Source organism: Silurus aristotelis (genome assembly GCF_946808225.1).
Source record: "Silurus aristotelis genome assembly, chromosome: 2".
Lineage (NCBI taxonomy): Eukaryota > Metazoa > Chordata > Actinopteri > Siluriformes > Siluridae > Silurus > Silurus aristotelis.
In genome coordinates, this window is record NC_139575.1 from 37,090,708 (window position 1) to 37,111,363 (window position 20,656).

Genomic DNA, 20,656 nt, shown 5'->3' on the forward strand with positions numbered 1-20,656 from the left:
GAACAACCTTCACATCCCATGTGCATCAGTGAGCTTTGGTCGTGATCCTGTCGCCAGTTCCCCAGGTTTCCATTCTCAGACCACTTTTTGAAGATGCATTACCGAGAACACCAGGAACCGACTTGGTCCTCCAGACATCTTGTTAAAGTTGCTTCGATTGTTTCATGTGTCCAAAGTTGTCCAAAAAGCTTACAACATGAGGAATACTGTTGTAACAAGACGTTCGGTGTTAGGAATCATTTGTCGGTGGTTTATCTGATCCAAGGTTTGAGTGAAACAATGGCAGTGATCATAAACTCATTGATGCTTTTTTTTTTTTTTTTTTGTACAAATCAAAGCTTGTTGAGATACAGATAATAATTATGCAGCTCTGAAATTGAATGCAATTAAATGAATCATGCAAATGCAAATGCATGCAGGCTGAAACACAGGCTGGAGGTGGTGCACATCTGGGTATGAAAGTCCACAGGATCTGTAGGGGGGACATGGAAACAGAACTGGAGCTCTGATGTCACCGGAAGTCTGAGGCTCCGTTACACAGTTGCCCAGGGAGTTTTGGAGAGTTGACCAACCAGAGAAAGAGAAGTGAGAGAGAAAGTGGGATAGAGAGTGTGCGTGCGTGTGTGTGTGTGTGAGAAAGAGAGAGAGAGAGCGAGAGAGAGAGAAAGGAGAACGTCACTGCGCTTCATCACGCCATCCTGCAGTCCATGATCGCGCGCCTTGGATGTGTTGAGTGAGGAACAGCGCGCGCTTCTCTTCTTGACTTCCTTTATTTCTTTCCACCAAAACTTTTTATTTTTTAAATTATTATTGTTTTTTATTTTATTTTATTGTATTTTATTGGCTTTTCTCTCGGATTTCTTGTTCCCGTGCGGTGAGTTGGATGAATGAAAACTACAACAACAACAAAAAGAAAAACCGAATTGTCCTCGTCTTGTCTTATTACTGAATTATATCAATTTTGCGCAGATGTTTTTTTTTTTTTTGCGCAGATGTTGCGTCGTTGCGCTGTGGCAGCAACATGGAGCGCGTGCGTCTTGAAAAGTTCTCCATTGCGTGTTCTTGCACCCATATACCAGGAATGAAGTGCGGGACATGGGCCAGAGTAGCTGTTCAGGGGTTTTTTATGGATCAGACTGGGTTTTTATAAGGCAGAATGGTTATTCATGGTGAGAATGGTTTTTAATGGGACAGTTTGGTTCTACATGGGACAGAATGGTTTTAAATGGGACAAAATGGGTTTTCATGGGACAGAATGGCTGTATTTTTTTTCTCCAGTGGTTACAGTTTTATTTTTCGTGTTGCATAAGGGGTTGCGGTTGTAAAGGTTTTTGGGGGGTCTTCAGGGGTCTTTGTTGCACAATACTGCTGTGTATGTTGTGTATGTATCTAACAGCTGGCTTTTGTGAAGTCACAGTGTTGCACAGTGTGGAATTTGCTGTTGAAGTGTTTTACTGTAGTGTGCAGTGATGACTGTGTGTGAACGCAGTTTACATTTGGATCCAGAAGGTTGTTCTGGCTGTTGTTCTGAAGGAGCACTGGGTTTCTTCTGGAGGTGCCAAGAATATAGGTGGGGGAAATGTTCCCTCTGCCCGAACTGGGATTAAAAAAAGGGATCAAACTGAAAGTTGTTTCTATCAATCAGTTTAAGCCAGTTTTTGATTTTTCACATTTCCTTTTCTGGATTTTTGTCGCTTGATGTCTTGTCGTTGTCGTCGTCGTCTCTGATGTCGTCTAACCTACCCCCCCCCCCCCTTCCATTGACAGAACCCTTTAATTTTGCGTATAGCTCCAACTCCTGCTGTGTTGAACAAACCATAGACGAGCTCCATTGTTGAATTAACACCTCCAGCTTTGAGCCGGTGTTTATAAATTTGATGATTTACGTCCACAGGATTGAGTCAGACGAACGTTTCACAAGTCCAGCTGGACTCCAGAGAGTTTTTTCTTCCTCTTCTTCTTTCCTCCCTCTGTGTGGCCGTGTTCGGCGCCTTTTGGCTTTTTTTTTTGGCTTCCTGAATCCCTATAAAGCACGCTTGTCTTTTCCACTTTGCTGCTGAAGTTTGGAGGAAGTTTGAGGTCCGGTTGTGAAACAGGCGTTAAGCGTGGAACATGTTTGCTGGCGAGAGAGGGCTGCTCTCACACTCTAATAATCCTCAAACACACTTCGCATATTAAACCATGGAACAAAGGTCTCGAGACCAAATCCTGCAAAAAAAAAAGGTTTAGGTTCGTGTCTCGCCAGAGATTTGAAACAGATTGATAGTAATTAAGCTAGAAATTACGAACAAACTCATGCTGAGTTTGTAATTATGTGGATTTTATTTAATTATGATATTAAAAATAGGATTGCTAAATTATATAACAAATGTTTACAGTTATTTAAATCGCATCAGCTGTATGAGTGAAGTCCTGACGAGGTCGTGTTGTGAAGTTGTTCTACTTGTGACACATAAATATTTGTAGTAAACTGTAAATTGCAGTAAATCATTTTCGAGATCGTATGTACAGTATGTGTGTGTGTGTGTGTGTGTGTGTGTTGCACACATTTTTGCAACATTAGGCGAATCCGGAATGTGCTAGGTGTTGGCTGTCTCTTATCTCACACTCTTTAGGTGTGAAGTGGAAAAATTTATTTTTTCCCCCCAGTTTGATGTCCATGGGTGGTTCCCAAACTGACACGAGTTAAACAAACTGTCAGCACTGACACAGGTTTCCTGATATAAGGGGCTGGATGGAAGAGCAGCCAGGGGCCAGGCAAGAGAACAAGCAAGAGGGAGGAGGGGAACGGCAGAAACATCTCATAAACTCCTCCTCGTGCTCATCAGGAAGGGCACCAGGTTATCAGGTTTCGGCTCTTTGTTTTTCCACCGATCGTCCACGTCCATGCAGGCCTCCACCGATTTTATTTCTTTGCTTTAAAATCCACCCCATGCCTACATCGCTGAGGTTCAGGGTTAGGGTAACGGCAGGACAGAGTGGAGTCTGGAGAAAAAGCTCAGTTTTATGAAGCTGTTTTGTGTTCTTCTAGAGATCGTTCTCCTGACACTTTAATGTCTCTTCCTTAGCGCAGAGCATTTTAACAGAGTTCATGAGTAGATGTTTGGGCCTTTTCTGCAACTCTACAACAACAGCAAATAAGTCACTGCCATTCCGGTTTCCTGTAGTGACCCCTAGCACACCCAAGGAAATCCCAATATAGATATGGAAAGGTTTCCTCATCGCCGTTCTGCAAATTCGGAGACAATAACACGGCTACCTCAAAAACTTTCCCCCCCGGTTTTTATCATTTCCTCAACTTTTAGGATTCTTTATTGGGAAAAGTATCGTGATTATATTAAAACGACAAGAATTCCTGCTCTTAATTTATTCATCAATAATAATTTATTTCATCGCCAGCTATGAAAACCTGATCCTTTTCATACCTCACATATTGTATGGATGTAATATGAATGTTTTCTCTATTAATATATTATATGTCAACAAATGTCTGTGGCCTTAAGATTGGTATGTGGCATCCCATTCCACATTAAACCCCCACTTGCTCTTATAATAAGCTTCACTCTTCTGGGAAGATGTTCCACTAACATTTGTAGAGATTCATTCAGCCACAAGGGTTCGTAAAGTCAGGTACTGATGAAGGTGAGGTGACGAGGCCTGGGGTGCAGTTAGCAAGAAAAATTCAACCCAAAGTTGTTTAACAGGGTTGAAGCTCTATAGAAGGAGATCTTTCACCAAATCCAACCCAAGTAAAGCAGATCTTAATGGAGCCGACTTTGAGTACAGGGTCACTGTCATGCTGGAACAGTTCTGGCTCTTCTATTTCAAATGAAGGGAAAATTTATTTAATCCAAAAACATCTTGTGCAATTGAGTGCCTTCAACTTTGTGGTTGCAGTTTGAGGAAGAACCATGTAGGGCTGGAAATTCGGGTGTCCCAATACTTTTGAGAAAGCATTGCATGTGTGTCATTAAAAGTACAGTACACAAACACAACACGCATGCAATGCTTGCTCAAAAGTATTGGGACACCTGACTTTTCCATAAAATAACCATCAAATCTTTTTTTTGTTTACAGATATAATAATAGTTACTATCGCATTGATATAACGAAGAAAAGATAAACGAAGGTATATTTCAATTACAATGCACGTAGCACCGTAGCCCAAATCCGGGCCGAGTTTTCCAATCCTTTTAGACTTTAGCTAGCTCCTGAACGGGCTGTGTTCAAGAAGCAATTACCTCTTGTCAAAGTTCTAAAAGAATAAACAGCAAAACCGCAAGAAAAACACCATTGAGTCAGAGAGTCAGAGAGAATGTAGAAAATCCAGTGAGTCCAGAATGACTCTATATGGACAAAGCATTGGGACACGTAAACTTTCCAGCCTTATGTGGTACATGTTTAAAGTTGATGGCACACAATTTTCCCATCATGTGTACTAGGAGACACAAAACTGTTCTAAGCTTGAAAATGCCACTGTGCACAAAGCCTGCTCAATGAACATCTGCTTTCAATGGGTTAGAGTGGATCTCCTGTTATAGAGCCTTAAATCCTATTGAGCCCCTTTGGGATTGAATGAATGTCACACAAATTTCCAAAATCTGGTGGAACAACTTCCCAAAAAGAGTAGAGTTTATCATAACAGCAAATGGGGACTAAACGTGAAATGGGATGTCCAAAAAGAACCTACCAATCTTAAGGTCAGGTGTCCACAAACTTTTGATATTTAACACGGACAGTAATGTGGACAATGTGGAAGTTTTATTATAAAACCATACAATATTTGTCCTTCTGATGTTTTTTCTGTGACCCTGACCAGGACCAAGCACTTACCAAAAGATGGAAGTATGGTTAGAAGAACAAATGAATGCCTATCATTCTGTTCATCACCAGGTCTGATGTACGCTCAGAAAACATAGTGGACTCGTAGAACTCTTACTGAGAAGCAGTATAAGCTGCTAATCAGATACGTGTCCTGCTCACTCACCGACTCAAAACGGTTAAGCTGAATGAAATCATCTACCGCGGTTTTCCGCCATTTTGGACCAATGAAACGGCAGCGTTTGTGATAAGCCGGTTTAAACTGGTTCTCATGACATCTTCGCTGTCGCATTTCTTACTGAGGAAACACTGGAACATTTATATTTATGGTGAGTTTGGAATTACAGAAAGAAAAAGAAAGATGTTTTGAATTTTGATATATACACTGACACACAGTGAAATTCTTTATTCGCAAATCCCAGCGATGTTAGGGAGCTGGGGTCAGAACACAGGGCCAGCCATGATACTGGAGCAGAAACCCCTGGAGCAGAAAGGGGGGATAAAGGCCTTGCTGAAGGGCCCAACAGTGGCATCTTGGCAGTGGGGTTTTAACCAATGGCCTTCCAATCATCTTAAAACTCAAACTACGCAGTTAATTAGACCGAACCAGAAGGATAAATTGTCCCATTGTAATACTGTTACATAACATAACGACATGCAATGACAGTGGCGTATTCTCACACTTTTAGCCCACAGCCTGGAGTATTAAAAGGATTCTATTTTAATAAAACGTCTGTAAACAAAATTTCTTACAAGCTACTTTCGTGTGACAGTACGAACCCACGTCGTCTCAGCAGGAGCTAAAGAAAGGCGTTTTCAAGGACTTAGGTCCCGAAGGTTTTTCATCAAACAATGCATTATTGTAACCAAAGTGCCAGAGCGAGCCAGTAAAGTTTTTCAGGTCGGACCGTACGGCGTTTTGTTTTGTTAGTACGGATGCCCCGGTCCCGCTTGTCAGCCAGAGATTCTGAGAACGAGGGAAGGAAAAGCAGGAAGGAAGGTTTAACAGGACGGACACCACATATGTTTTTCAGCACCATGTATTAATAGCCTGCACAAAATCTTACACTGCATTGTATAATAAAAAATTTGTTAAAAATTTAACATTACAGCTGTTTGTTCACAGCAAGCGGAATCTCTGACCAAGCCGATAACATTCAAGTTCATTGGACGCAGGTGTATTTACTTTATGATGTGACCAAGAAAAAAAAAGTGTGGCATTTCCTAATAAAAGCACGGTTTTCTTTCAGATGGGTGTTAATAGAAGAAAAAAAACGTGCTTTCTGTCTGGACTTCTGGGAAGCGTGTTTTCCTACAATTCCACAAAGGCATGGGGTGGGGGGGGAATGGATAGTTTTCCACATATGAGGCGAATCATGTGGTTTTGCACCCCTTCCCACCCCCCACCCCCCAATTCCAAGCAGGAAATGTTTGGAGGTCGAACAAAAGAATCACATGGCGTCTAGTGCCCCTTGGCCACAGATGGCCCGACGATTCTTGATTAAAAAAGGAAAACAACAACAGAGAGCCGCGAACACGTTCGAGCTGCTTGGCTACTATTAGCATTGGAACGGTCGGAGAAACAGGGTTCGGGTTTCCTTAAACCATCTGAGAGATGAGAGATTGATCGCAAGCCAGAGGATTCATTTCTTTTCTAAAGCAAGCATAGTTTTCACATTAAACGGTCATTACGGGGACGGAAATCTAGGAAAAATTTATTGGAGCTTGGAATTTGTAAACATTTTCACAAAGACCAAAGCCATCAGATTAGCTAGAAAGATGTAAATGATGTAACCTCACTCCCGCTTGCGATTCCATTCCAAGTCATGCTTAAGCAGAAACTTTTTCAGCCAATCAGGTCATTGTTTTGATGAAATGTCTCCTCTTTTACGTCTACTTTTACTTATATAATTCTGATGACTGTGTTACCCAGACACCTTTCACCTAATGCTAAGTGATGCTCATTAAAACCAAAGGTCATCACTGTGCGTACCAGTCTTTCCTTTTTTTTTTAGAACCTTGGCTCTGGTTTGCACATCTGCATCCAAAGCGCCCACAAGTGAGTCTTCTAGTGTAGGTCTGAAGGATATTGACGCTTCCCCCCGTGTTGTAGTCAGGCGTCCCTCAATAGACTGGACTATTATGTCAAGAAGGCTTGGATTTCTTCCACTTGCCTTTGGCCTTATAACAGCTCTGTTGCTACAGTCTTGGCTCGGACAATGGGCTCATCGATCCCCGGCTGTTTGCTTGGGGAAAATCAAAGTTTACTAAAACAGAGCCAATGCAACTAACCACCGGAAAGTCATCAGAGAGAAAGTGTTGTGAAATTCTGTTCTTGCACTTATGTTTCTAGACCATTTCAACAGAGGGGGCCAGGCTGAGGTCACTTGTTTCTTTTAGAGGGGCCACTTACATTCTGAGACCCTTTTGTTCTCTGAATTGTGAGATTTTTTTTCCGAAATGTCTCGTGACTGGTTTGGAATTACACAACCGAGGTACATGGGGTACTTCAAAACCTTTATTCCTTCTTTGCTGATATTGGTCTGGTTTTTATCCATTTTTTTTACCATGACAATTCCTACACGTTAGCCAAGTATTTGTCATCAAACACACTGCTGTTTACGCTAACACACCTTCCCTACTCTTACGCATACATGAGTTCACTGACCCTCCTAATTGGCTAATGCTGCTGTGATAATTACGCTCCTCCCACAGTCTAGTCTATGGATGCTTGTAGCATCAAAGAGAATCGAACTTGCTATCAACTGAATGCTTCTCCATCTTGCTTGATATATTTCTGGTGTTAATCATACTGAGTTCCACTTCCTTACAGCTACAACGAAAATATTTTGCCACATGGGAGACTTGATCCATTGTTTTAACCTGGATTACACATGCAGCAGTTTTATCGATTCAAGTCACCACTCACTGTCCCATGAAGCCCCAGGAGGCATTTCTGCTTTTATCAGCACCCTTTACACTCCCTGCCCCTTACATGCCCCACCCCTTACACTCACCACCCTTTACACTACCAGTCCAATACACACTTCGCCCCCTTTACTCTCTCTGCCCCTTACACTCACCACCCCTTACATACCCCACCCCTTACACTCACCACCCCTTACACTCATCACCCCTTACATACCCCACCCCTTACACTCACCACCCCTTACACTACCAGTCCAATACACACTCCACCCCTTTACTCTTCCTGCCCCTTACACTCACCACCCCTTTCATACCCCACCCCTTACACTCATCACCCCTTACATACACCACCCCTTACACTACCAGTCCAATACACACTCTGCCCCTTTACACCTCTCCCCCCTTACACTCACCACCCCTTACACTACTATTCCAATACACACGCCACCCTTTACACTCCCTGCCCCTTACATACCCCACTCCTTACACTCACCACCCCTTACACTCACCACCCCTTACACTCATCACCCCTTACATACACCACCCCTTACACTACCAGTCCAATACACACTCCACCCCTTTACTCTTCCTGCCCCTTACACTCACCACCCCTTTCATACCCCACCCCTTACACTCATCACCCCTTACATACACCACCCCTTACACTACCAGTCCAATACACACTCTGCCCCTTTACACCTCTCCCCCCTTACACTCACCACCCCTTACACTACTATTCCAATACACACGCCACCCTTTACACTCCCTGCCCCTTACATACCCCACTCCTTACACTCACCACCCCTTACACTCACCACCCCTTACACTCATCACCCCTTACATACACCACCCCTTACACTACCAGTCCAATACACACTCCACCTCTCTACTCTTCCTGCCTCTTACACTCACCACCCCTTACACTACCAGTCCAATACACACTCCACCTCTTTACTCTCCCTGCCCCTTACACTCACCACTCCTTACATACCCCACCCCTTACACTACCAGTCCAATACACACTCTGCCCCTTTACACTCCTCCCCCCTTACTCTCACCACCTCTTACACTACTATTCCAATACACATGCCACCCTTTACACTCCCTGCCCCTTACATACCCCACCCCTTACACTCCCCACTTCTTACACTCTCCGTCCCATTTACTCCCCATTATTACACTCCCAGTTCCATTACCCTCCTTATCCATTACACTCCCAGCCGATTACACTCTGTATCCATTACACTCTGTATCCATTACACTCCATATCCAATACACTCCATATCCATTACACCTTCAGCTTATTTCACACCCTATCTATTACACTCCATATCCATTACCCTCCCCACCTCTTACACTCCCTATCCTTTATACTTTCAGCCCATTACACTCCCCATTCATTGCACTCCCCACCTCTTACACTCCCCACCTCTTACACTCCCCACCCCTTAATGCCTCTCATGTGTCTGTTTATATTTCATGCCAATCCATTTAGTAAAAGTGCACTGAAGCATTTTTATGTTATTTGTGATTCGTTTGCACCTTTCATGCTTGCAATATCAATAATAAAGTACTTTTTTTTAGGACCGTTGTGTGAATTCATGAGAAGAACCATGTTCGGATACTGGATAACCTCATTTTTGTTGCTGTCCATATTATGTCAGGTACAGTGTCCTCCAGTCCCTGTTATGCCATTACAGTGCAGCATAACTCAGTGCATTTAGTTTCTGTTATTATTTATGTATGTGCTGTTTATGGAGGTATTGTGAAAAGAAGCCTGGTGTATTCTGGATTGTCTTCTGACCCTTTTGCTTTCAATTTGCAGTTAATCACCGTGGGCCACTCGTCCAAGAACGGCACTCACGATGACGAAGAACCTCGCAACAAGATCATGATGGCCCAGTTTGAGTGCTACCAGAAGATCTCAAGGGATCATGACCGAATAGGTGAGAAAGTGTGCAGGGTATAAACGACTTTAAAAGTCGGGGTTTTTTCAAACTTGTTCACAAATTTTCCATACGTTTATCTTACAATTATTTACTTATAAAGCATTGTTTCCATTGTAATAGCAGCTGTGGCCATGTCCACACTACGTTTTTAGATGTTTCAGTGTGGATGAGCAACTTTTGGGAAACGACTGAAAACCAAAGTCTGCAAGCGGAGGGTTTTTAAGAATTTTTCCAGATTATTGTGGATGTTGCCTTTATTGTATTTAGAGCCACTTACACTAAAACTCACTCACTGTGCAAAGATGATCATTTGTGGATTTGATTGAATATTTTATATTAAGTGTAAAAAAATCACAAAAGGACACACAATTCCTATAATGTTTAATACCTTTTCTACCAAAGCCATTTCAATTTCAATTTTTTTATTTAATCTTGAACATGAAATATGAAGTCTTTTAGTTCTTTTTATTTTTATCCATTCAATAAGGTGAAACTTGGCTTGTTCTTGAACAAAGCATAAAGTCCTTAAAGTTGCAGCTTTACTTCTGACTCTTGATATTGGAGACTCCTTGCATGAATGTGGAAGTAAAACCCTCATGAAAACACCCTCCAAACAATTACATTTTCTGTTTGTATCCGTTTATTCAGCGCATCTGCTTTATTTACTCTAGAAATGTAAAAGTATTACACTATTGTCAGAATTTCAGAAATCGATTCAAGAGCCTTCTGGTCAATCCAAATTCAGAAATTCACTGAAACATAACGTAGATGGTCTTAATAAAATGGATGTAATTGTACACGTCGCAGTGGTTAAGATGTTGGATTCCTGATAGGAAGGTTGTGAGTTCAAATCACCACCACCACTAAGTGGCCACTGCCGGGCCCTTAAGCAAGGCTCTTAACCCACATCTGCTCAGTTTTGTATAAAAGAGATAATCGTAAGTTGCTCTGGATAAAGGCGACTGCCAAATGTCATAAACGTTAATGTTATAGTATGAACTGATTTTCTCCTCCATTGGATTTAAATGTTGATGAATCGTGTGTGAGGACGCTTCAGAAACAAAAGTAGACACATATATTTAGGTTTCTTTTCTTCTCCGAGTGAATAGAAACTCACTTGCTGGAATGCGATTGTGTTGTGTTTCGGGCGTGTCCCACTCTATGCATTGTTCATCTGCAAACGCTCAATATAATACCGTCACGCAGCTCCAGCTGTTTCAAGGCCAGACATTTTGTTTGACAGCGAGCATGAAGATTGTCTCGTTTTTGATTTTTTTGTGGCTGACTGGTGAGAATACATCCGAGTCTTCTGTCAGTAAATATGATTGAGCTGCAGTGTACGACTAGCTTGCTGAATTCAGGGAAGCAGCGAGGATGTTAAGAAGAACGAGATTAACTCTTGTTGCTGTTTATCGTTAGAGAATTGTTCAAACGAACTCGAAAGTCACGTTGATCGACTATTTATTATTATGAGATTACAGGACATACCATATGAATTTGACCGTACTGAAGACGTTAACACATTTTTACAGAGGTGAGATCAAAGCCAGGAGGATAGGGAGGGGCCGTAGACATCCTTGATTGGCTATTGTTGCTATGATTGACAGCTGTGATTACAGATTACAGTCGATTTTTCTCTTGACTCTGTGGCATCGTGTGGATTTGATAATTATTTATTTAATTATTGCAAACAAAACATGTATCATGATATTTCTTATATTTATTATATACAGTATGTGCAGTCTCAAAAAAGTGGAAGAAAAATGAAGATTTAGGCTGTGTGTGTGTGTGTGTGTGTGTGTGTGTGTGTGTGTGTGTGTATACACAGCCGGGCTGATGTGTAACAGAACGTGGGATGGCTGGCTGTGTTGGGATGAAGTGGAGGCCGGAAACACCGCAACACAACACTGTCCTGATTACTACACAGACTTTGACACTACGGGTAAAAAAAAAATACACTGTATATCATTGCAGCTCAGTTCAGTTCATATACAGTATATATACATACAGTCTTTTTTATATATTGTGACAAAGTATATAAATAAATATTAATATATAAATAAATTCAGTAAATATGCTTTTAGTACATTTCCTTTTGTTCAAAAACATGCTGCAGTTTTCATTTAAACACTTCTGTATTCAATTCAATATGCCAAAACTTGAGCTTAGAAACTGTTGCAACGAGCTACACGTTATCCCCAAAAGTATTGGGACACCTGGCTTTTCCAGCCATATGTGGTTAATGCTGACTGCGCCCCAGGCCTCCTCACCTCACTTACATCAGTTCCTAACTTTACTACCACCCTAGTGGCTAAATGAATCTCCACAAAAGTCCACAAAATCTAGTGGAACATCTTCCCAGAAGAGTGGAGCTTATTATACCAACAAATGGGGACTCAATGTGGAAATAGGAGGTTCAGAAATCGTGAATGCTTCTTATAGACAGGTGTCTACAAACTTTTGTCTAATGACAAACTGACAGGGCAGGCACATGCCCAGAATAAACACGTTGCTTGCTAGTTTGCTTCCCAATTGATCCTGATTTTAGTGCTGAATTGTCTTTTATGTATGTAATAATTAGCAAATTTGTACTCTTTACTCTTTCAGAGATGGCCACGAAAATATGCACCGAATCGGGCAAGTGGTTCGTCCACCCTTCCAGCAACAGAACCTGGACCAATTTCACCTCCTGTAGAAAACAAACTGCCGAGCGCGTACGTAATACACCTGTGTCACGTTTTTGTCACGTACACATCCTCAGAAATGAACACTACTGCTGCAATACCAAAATAAAAAGCTTATGCAGTATATCACCATAGGACACTAAAAGTGACCTAACAAACTAGCGGTGGATCTCAGATCACATGCTAATTTGCTAGATGCTCACTTAATGCTAACCAGGTTTGCTGTAACTGCTTTTAGGGTGTTTAACATATCTGCATGGATTGTTATGGCTCATTTAAATATATTCGAATCGGTAACGATGTTTGTTCATGATACGTGATTTTTTTATTTTTTTTTTAGGCAACGGTTAACCTGTTTTACATGGTCATGATTGGACAAGGATTGTCATTGATCGCTTTGATCGCTTCTTTGATAATATTCTTCCATTTTAAGTAAGTGTGTTTTTTATTTTGTATTTTTTTGGGTCATCAAATTCTTAGTTTACGACTTTTTTTTTTCTATATCCTTTTTCTTCAGGAGCCTGAGTTGCCAGAGGATTACGCTTCATAAAAACCTTTTCTTCTCCTTTGTCCTGAATTCAATCATAATGATTATTTGGTTCACAGCTGTCGTGCGAAACAAGGAATTTGTCCGGTCCGACCCGGTGAGTTGGCTTTACCTTGTGTTTTGATTAGGGGTGACTACAAATTGTCGAAGATTCGATGCCTAGATAGGATGAGCCTGATTCAACTAGAAATCTTACAGCCTATTATGATCATTCAGTAAATTTAAATATGAAAAGAAAGAAGCTTTTTATAAATAATTATAACGTGTGAATAATTTGAACATGCGTGACGGATTTATATATATATATATATATATATATATATATATATATATATATATATATATATACTGGATACACTGTAAAAGTATAATCTGTTCTAATTTAATTCCAAGAATTATCTTTTGATTGGATTCGCAGACACGTGAAATCCAAATCCTGTCTGTAGATTCAGGCACTTATTTATGCACTTTTTAGGCTTTATTGATTCAAAATGTATTTATACGTTTTCCTCGATATCTTTGTGTGATGTTCTGTACATCGTGGCTTTAAAATGCTATGAGGAATTGTTTTACCACTACGTGGTGAACGTTGAGGTTCTTGCATTGATGAACAGTATGGCATTCCCTCCCCCCCGCAGGTAAGCTGTAAGCTGTACGTGTTCGTCCAGTTGTATGTTCTGGGCTGCATGTACTTCTGGATGCTTTGTGAGGGAATCTATCTCCACACGCTCATCGTGGTGGCCGTGTTTGCCGAGAAGCAACGCCTCATGTGGTATTACCTGCTGGGTTGGGGTAAGTTCGTCGTCGCTTATGGTTAGGATTTCCTCTAGCGTGTAATTGTTGTTGAAACGACCGCAACGGAATAAATTCGGATGTTTGATATTTCTCAGGGTTTCCTCTTATCCCGGCTGTGATACACGCTGTAGCACGAAGCCATTACTACAACGACAAGTGAGTGCGTTTCGCAGTTGTTATAAACTGTTAGTAAATGTCTCTTGACTACAGAACAGTGTTTAGCGTTTTTTACCCTCATCCAAAAAATCCAGATCATGAATTTGCAAACGTAACCACTCCCCCAAACTGTATTTATTTGCATACTGTGATTGATTGGCTCTGGTATTTTACGTTGCAATAAACCCAATTTCTGCTGCGTCGTCACGTCTGTGGCCTCACATTCAAGATTTCGATCGTAACATCAAGCATGATTAAGAAGCTGATGGTGACTTTAATGTGAATTTTTGTAAAAAATGTCTACTTTTTTGTTTCACAGTTGTTGGATCAGTTCAGCTACGTCTCTGCTTTATATTATTCATGGGCCCATTTGTGCCGCTTTACTGGTGAGTGATCTCGATCCCTTTTCTATTACAAACTGTGTGGTGTTTTTTTTACTTGACTTACAGGGCTGTGAAAAAGTATTTGCTCCCACCCCGATTTTATTATGATTTGGGGTTTTTTTTGTTTTTTTTGCATATTTGTCCCAGTTAAATAATTGAGATCATTAAGCAAATTTTTACAATACACAAAGATATCCAGAGTAAATACAGAAAACTTTTTTAAACAATGTTTATTCATTTATTAAGAAACAAAATTTCTGGTCCTACCTGGCCCTATGAGAAAAAGTATCTTTATCACCCTCTTTCACTTTTTCTCTCTCTCTCTGTCTCTCAGGTGAACCTGTTCTTCCTCCTGAACATTGTCCGGGTATTGATCACCAAGCTGAAGGTGACCCACCAAGCTGAGGCCAGCCTATACATGAAGGCTGTGAGAGCCACACTGATCCTCGTTCCTCTCCTGGGCATCCAGATTGTCCTGATGTCCTACAAACCTGAGGCCCACCACTCTGAGGTCTACTCATATATGATGACCATCCTGATCCACTATCAGGTAAGCGGTTACATCTCAGAAGTTCTTGCTATGACAAAGAGATAAAGGAAGAAGGACCATATGGTGTTCATGTGTTGTTTAACGCAGTAGTAAATCTGTTTTTTTCTCGTGCCAATCTCTAGGGTCTGCTGGTGGCCACCATCTTCTGCTTCTTCAATGGAGAGGTGAGTCATTATGATATCATTTAAGGCAACATTTTCTTCTTTTTTTTTTACGGACATCATCTCATCTCACTCTCGAATCATTTAAGACATTGTGCTCCTCTGCATTTTTCTATCTGGCGTTCGTTCAAAATCACTCGAATTAAGTTTTATAGAAAAAGGTACAAACTCTAACCATAACCTTCATAACTGATTATAAATGTTCTAGTGCAAAATCTTTACATTTGGCAGACCTACAGATTAGAAATGTTAAGAATCACTGAACTGCATCAGTGCAACATCATAAAAGTTAACGATGTGATGCATCAATTTTAAAGTGTGCATCTGTAAAACTATTTATTTCGATATAATTATCAGTAGATGCGCCAAACTTTTATTATTTAGAAAGTGACCAATAATTTGTGACTGACATTTGATATGTAGGTTGAAAACCGTTTCTCGTGCGCGTTCTCTCAGCACCGTAAAAATCGACCAATAGAAGAACAGCAGTCTGACAGAACAGCTATGGATACATGATAAATCAGAAATTAGACTGGTTGATTGACCGATGTTAAATATATTTAGCTAAAAATATATTTTTTTATTATAAGAGCTCGCTTTCTACACTGGCAATGCCAAAGGAAAAGAATGTCACACAGCAGATACAGAGAACATACGCTATCTGTTTACTTTTTTGGATAGATAAACGTGCAGAAGAACAAATCTTTGTATGGTGTCTTCATCTCCGCAGGTTCAGAGTGTGTTACGGCGCCATTGGAACCAGTATCGCGTCCAGTTCGGCAGCACGATCGCCAACAAGGAGGCTTTGCGCTCGACCTCCTACACCACATCGTCCATGACCGAGGTGCACCGGTGCTACAGCATCGACAGCCACATGGACACGCTGAACGGCAAGAGCTTCCACAACATGGAGGCCACCATCCTCCGCTCGGATAACATCTACATGTGAGGAGAAATCGCATGCCTTTACGCATGCAAAGACAAACAAACAGAGACAAGCCGCGAGCCTCCATCGGTCTCCAAGCGTCGCAAATCACCCCCCCCCGCCCACCAACACACACACACCCCCCGTCGGGGACTATCAAAAAGTACTTTGGCACAAAAAGCGCCTTTTGAATCACAAGTCCAGATAACGTCTTCCGCGATTTCTTAACGGGAAGGGGATTCACGGCGCGAGCTGAGGAACTGACACCGAGCGCAGAGGAAGGCTAGAACCCGCATGACTGATGAACGTGAACGCTGATGAAAGCGCCACCCCGTTTTGGCCGTGCTCGGAATCTTAAACAGGACGGCATGTGGGATTAGCAACACGCAAGAGTCTTTACAAGAGATCTGGATTACATTCCCTCTGGCTCGGAACGGACGTTCTGTGAGATTTGGTATAAAAAAAATATCTATAACTGGGTGTATTGATTGTGAAACTCCATCTGTTCTTTGTTGTGTTTTTGCGCCTGATGTGTTGAAAGATTTCTGGAAAAGGGAACTTTATTAAAAAAAAGGCAGGAGAAGCGCAAAAGAAATCCTGTATGCCATTATTTATAGTAAAGCAGTTATTTCTTAAGTTCTTTACAATAACAGGTTACGGGGTAGTCGACTTCTCGTGTGTTTTAAAGATTTAAAAAGCGATAGTCTTAAAAATATGAGCCTTGAGTACTGTATTAACCCATTTAATGCAGTTTACTGGAAAAAAAAAATAGAAGCTATTTTAAGAGTGCCCTTTTCTCCATTTCACTACTTACAGTCAGCACAGACACGTTTACAGTTTTCTATAAATTAATAAATGAATAAGCGCAGGAGGCCTTAGTCTTTATGTCTGGAACATATCATTGATTTTTTTAGGGCATTTCAACTTCATATGCTGGAGAAAAAAAGAAAAAAAATGTAAATAGATTTCTCTGAACAGTGTGTAATGGATGTCACTTTTCGTGTATATTTATGAAAAAAAAAGCAGCAGTGACGAGCGCAGTCTGAGGCCTTTTTATGTATCTACTCATCATTATCTGAATGAGTTATAAATCCTTGCATACATTCTGAAATGTTTAATTCTGGGCATATAAAGAAAGGAAGTTCCAGACCGGTTAGGGTTTTTTTTTTCTCGAGTGCTGGGCCGCGTGTCAGAGACGCCGAGTCGCTGTTGTTTTTTTTCCTTTATAAGTTATTTCTCACAATATTTTGTAGGTCGTAATTGTACTTCCGAGTTTCCTTCAATACTTTTTTTTTTTTCCTTTTACACCATAGTGTACTTGTTCATAAGATCCAAATGCAACCATATAAAATCGTTTATTGAACCAGCAGACTGGGTAATGTGTAGTCTCGTTCATTTGGTAATAAATGCTTGTGGTCAATTCCATTCCAGAAACATGATCATTCCAGAGCTGGGAACGTTCCGAGAGGATTCCGAAAATGAGAACTTTCTAGACACTAAGCCAAGAATGTTTTAGATACTAAGAATATATATATATATATATATATATATATATATATATATATATATATATATATATATATATATATATATATATATATATATATATATATATATAAACAATAGGGTTCCAAAACAGAAATATATCAGAAATTAGGATTACAGGACTAGACTAAATTCTAGAAACAAAATAGTTTTAGAACTAGGAATACTACAAAAACAGGCAATTCAGAACGTAGAATGTTTTGGAACCAGGAATATTTCAGAAACAAGAAACCCCAGAATCCTGTACATAAAAGTACATTAAAGGAATAAGAGGGGTTCCAGGAGCAGAAATATTCCAATAACAACAGATTCCAAGAACTGGAAACATTCTAGAAACAAAAGACCCAAACTGGGAACATACCAGAGACAAAAGGGCTTCACAACCACTAACATTCAAAAAAGAAACAAGTTTTCCAGAACCAGGATTCCATTAAATGAGCATTACAGAGCCAGTAAAATTCCAGAATCATTCGTTTAATTAAAAACCAGGACCATTTCAGAAACAAGTAGGTTCTGGAAATTCCAGAAATGAGAGGGACCCGGGAGCCGTAATATTCCGAAAACAACTAGGACAATTTCAGCAAAAACAGGGACCAGGAATACTCCAGAAGTAGAGACATTCCAGATCCAAGTAATGTTCTAGAAACAGGAACATTGTGGAAACTAGAATGTAACAAAACTGGAAAAATTCCTGTTGCAAACAACAGAACCAGGAACAATGAGAAGAGTGTTACGGAACATTCCAGAAACAGGAGGATTCTACCACCAGTACTGGGTTTTTAATATTCATCACCTGACATCCTCTCTGTCTCTTTTGTACTGAAAACTCTTCGTCCCATGCTGATGGATGACAGAGAAAAGGACGACATCTGTGTAGCATATTTTTCTCAAAGGTAGCGAATGATGTTCTGGAGCATTTTCTTGATTACTTTGTCACAGACATGACAGAGACAAAATACCATCATTCAAAGAAGAGGTTCTTATAAGAATGAGGGTTTGTTTGAAGAAAGGTAAAGGGCACTGGGTTTTTGAGAAGTCCATTTCCGATATTTCTGGAGGTGACATGTTGACCGATCCAGCTCCAGGAGAATCTTCTCTTCTGGATTACTTGGTCCATGCTGCCAGGTTGCTAAAGATATAGTTGAAGGTCACATCGCTAAGTGATATGTGACTGCCGGTGGTCGCTTCAGTCCAACAGGATGTGTCACTTCCTTACACACACACACACACACACACACACACACACACACACACACACACACACACACACAAATGCAAGAATACACGCGATGGAAAATCAGGGAGGCAGGAGTAAACAGCGCACAGCTGACATGTGTTCCTGCCTGTGGGAACAGCATAGGAAGGAAGCTCGGATTTGGTGCTGCCACACTCTCCTGCTGACAACCAGAATTCAACTCTGTGTGTGTATGTGTGTGTGTGTGTGTGTGTGTGTGTGTGTGTGTGTGTGTGTGTGTGTGTGGTGGGGGGTCTCTGTGTGGGGTTGTATGTCCCAGCATTTTGCCTTTGTTCATTTACAATTTGTTTTTGTTTTTTTTCACATTTTGGGAACTGAAATCGATTTCAGAGCCGAGCATCTGGTCGTTGCGGCGCTCCACATTGGTTCCATATGCACTAATGAAAAAATCCGCAACTCCTTCCCTCCCTTTTCACCAGCTTCAGTCTCCTCCAGATGACTTACACATGCAAGGAGAAAGAAAAGCCAGGCTCTGAGAAAAGCCTCAGATCTCATATTTTATGTTTGAATCTTACTTTCGAAACAAACAGCTTCGGACACGTGTAATTAATCTTCCAGCTCACATTGAGAACTAAAAAAAATTGAATGACACTGATGATCTTTTTCTTAGAAGCCAATCGCAAACACGTTTCTCACGATGCAGCGTTACACAATTCGGCTCTTTTCTTTAATCACGACGAGTCGCTTTTTCTTTCCTCTCCCCTTGAACTATCGACCCCTTTGCAGTTGAACAGGGTTTTTCTAGAGCAGGTTGAGAAAAGGTTTTAAATGCAGAAGGTTACACCTTGACTCATAGTCACCTCCAGGACTCCTGCGGATTCATCAGGATCCCGCACAGGATGCGACACACATTCCACAGCCAGTACCCAGAATCCAGTGAGGTGATGAGTTTTAAAAAGAATACAAGGACAATGAATCAAATGTATTTTGTAAGTGAACATTTCTGGGAGCTTGAATCACGCTCTCAATACCGGATAAAAGACCAAACCTTTCACCAGATACAAAGTCAATTATTGTATTTAAAGGAAAATGTGAGAATCCAGAGCGAGATGTTACAGACACCTTTTTCTAGAGCGACTTACAACTGAGCAGTTGAGGGTTACGGGCCTTGCTCAAGTCCCAATTGTGGTAGTGTGTTGATCGAAATCTCTGTATTTCCCATATTATTTACGCCACACGCAAAAATCCTTCATGGAGCTTTGTTAGGAAATGTTCACAATAGCTGTCTCATTCTGGATGGACCAGGAACTGTATGTTACTATGGTGGTTACTGGCATTTTAAAAGAGCGCATTAACACTGATTCAACTGATAAACGATCTGAACTCACACCTGAGCCTTGAGCCAATCACAATCCAGCGTTCACACTGATTTATAAGATTGGTCAGAATTTATTAGGTTTATTACGAGTTTATAAAATGAACTTTTTGCTTTATTTAGACTTTATGGAAGGAGTCTCCGATGTCAGTGCTCAAAAATAAAAGACGTTACTAAGGGCGGAGGCTTCAAAACTTTTATTTCTCAAGAAAGAAAGAGGGGAAAACGAGAAGCTGATGAGGAAATAACTGTTTACAGTTGCTATAGCACAAGTAAACACATTGGCAGAAATCTGGGGAACTTCTCTGGAACTCTTCGGGACATACGTGATTAATTGCTTATAAGAGCACAACATTAAGCCCGTATGAGGTATATCTAAACCACTGCTGCCGAGACGGAGGGCACATCTGGCCTAAGATCTCACATGGCTATAAACGCCAGACTTTTCGTTATCAGCGTGGAAATCGCCATGCAGCGCTTTAATCATGCTCCATGTGAAGTCTATTTTGAAGGTTGCAGAAGATAAAGTGTGTGAAAGGCCAAAGGTGTTGTTTTTTTATCGGAGAAGGAAATCTCCAGCACATGGAGTTGAAAAGGAATTTTCCTCCGATTGTACGTCTTTACTGGCAGCACGCTCTGTCT

The 20,656-nt window shown here is 40.9% G+C and overlaps 2 protein-coding genes across 3 annotated transcripts; both read left to right on the plus strand.

The window, feature by feature from the left end:
- The first annotated feature begins 539 nt into the window (after window positions 1-539).
- calcrlb (calcitonin receptor-like b) lies at window positions 540-17,268 on the plus strand. 2 transcript variants are annotated; one of them, XM_083560660.1, is made up of 13 exons: window positions 540-874; window positions 9,334-9,413; window positions 9,575-9,695; window positions 11,527-11,640; window positions 12,306-12,412; window positions 12,723-12,814; window positions 12,900-13,026; window positions 13,568-13,721; window positions 13,820-13,880; window positions 14,200-14,266; window positions 14,598-14,813; window positions 14,936-14,977; window positions 15,705-17,268. In XM_083560660.1, the coding sequence occupies exons 2-13, from the start codon at window positions 9,351-9,353 to the stop codon at window positions 15,921-15,923; spliced, it is 1,383 nt and encodes a 460-aa protein (XP_083416786.1). In that variant the 5' UTR covers window positions 540-874; window positions 9,334-9,350; the 3' UTR covers window positions 15,924-17,268. The 2 variants fall into 2 exon arrangements, with proteins under 2 accessions (XP_083416786.1, XP_083416785.1); XM_083560659.1 differs by having other exon boundaries at window positions 616-733.
- Window positions 7,757-9,325, plus strand: LOC310736802 (uncharacterized protein; the record flags this gene model as incomplete). Its single annotated transcript, XM_083560648.1, has 2 exons — window positions 7,757-8,352; window positions 8,401-9,325. The coding sequence occupies 2 exons, from the start codon at window positions 7,757-7,759 to the stop codon at window positions 9,242-9,244; spliced, it is 1,440 nt and encodes a 479-aa protein (XP_083416774.1). The 3' UTR covers window positions 9,245-9,325.
- Window positions 17,269-20,656: the final 3,388 nt, after the last annotated feature.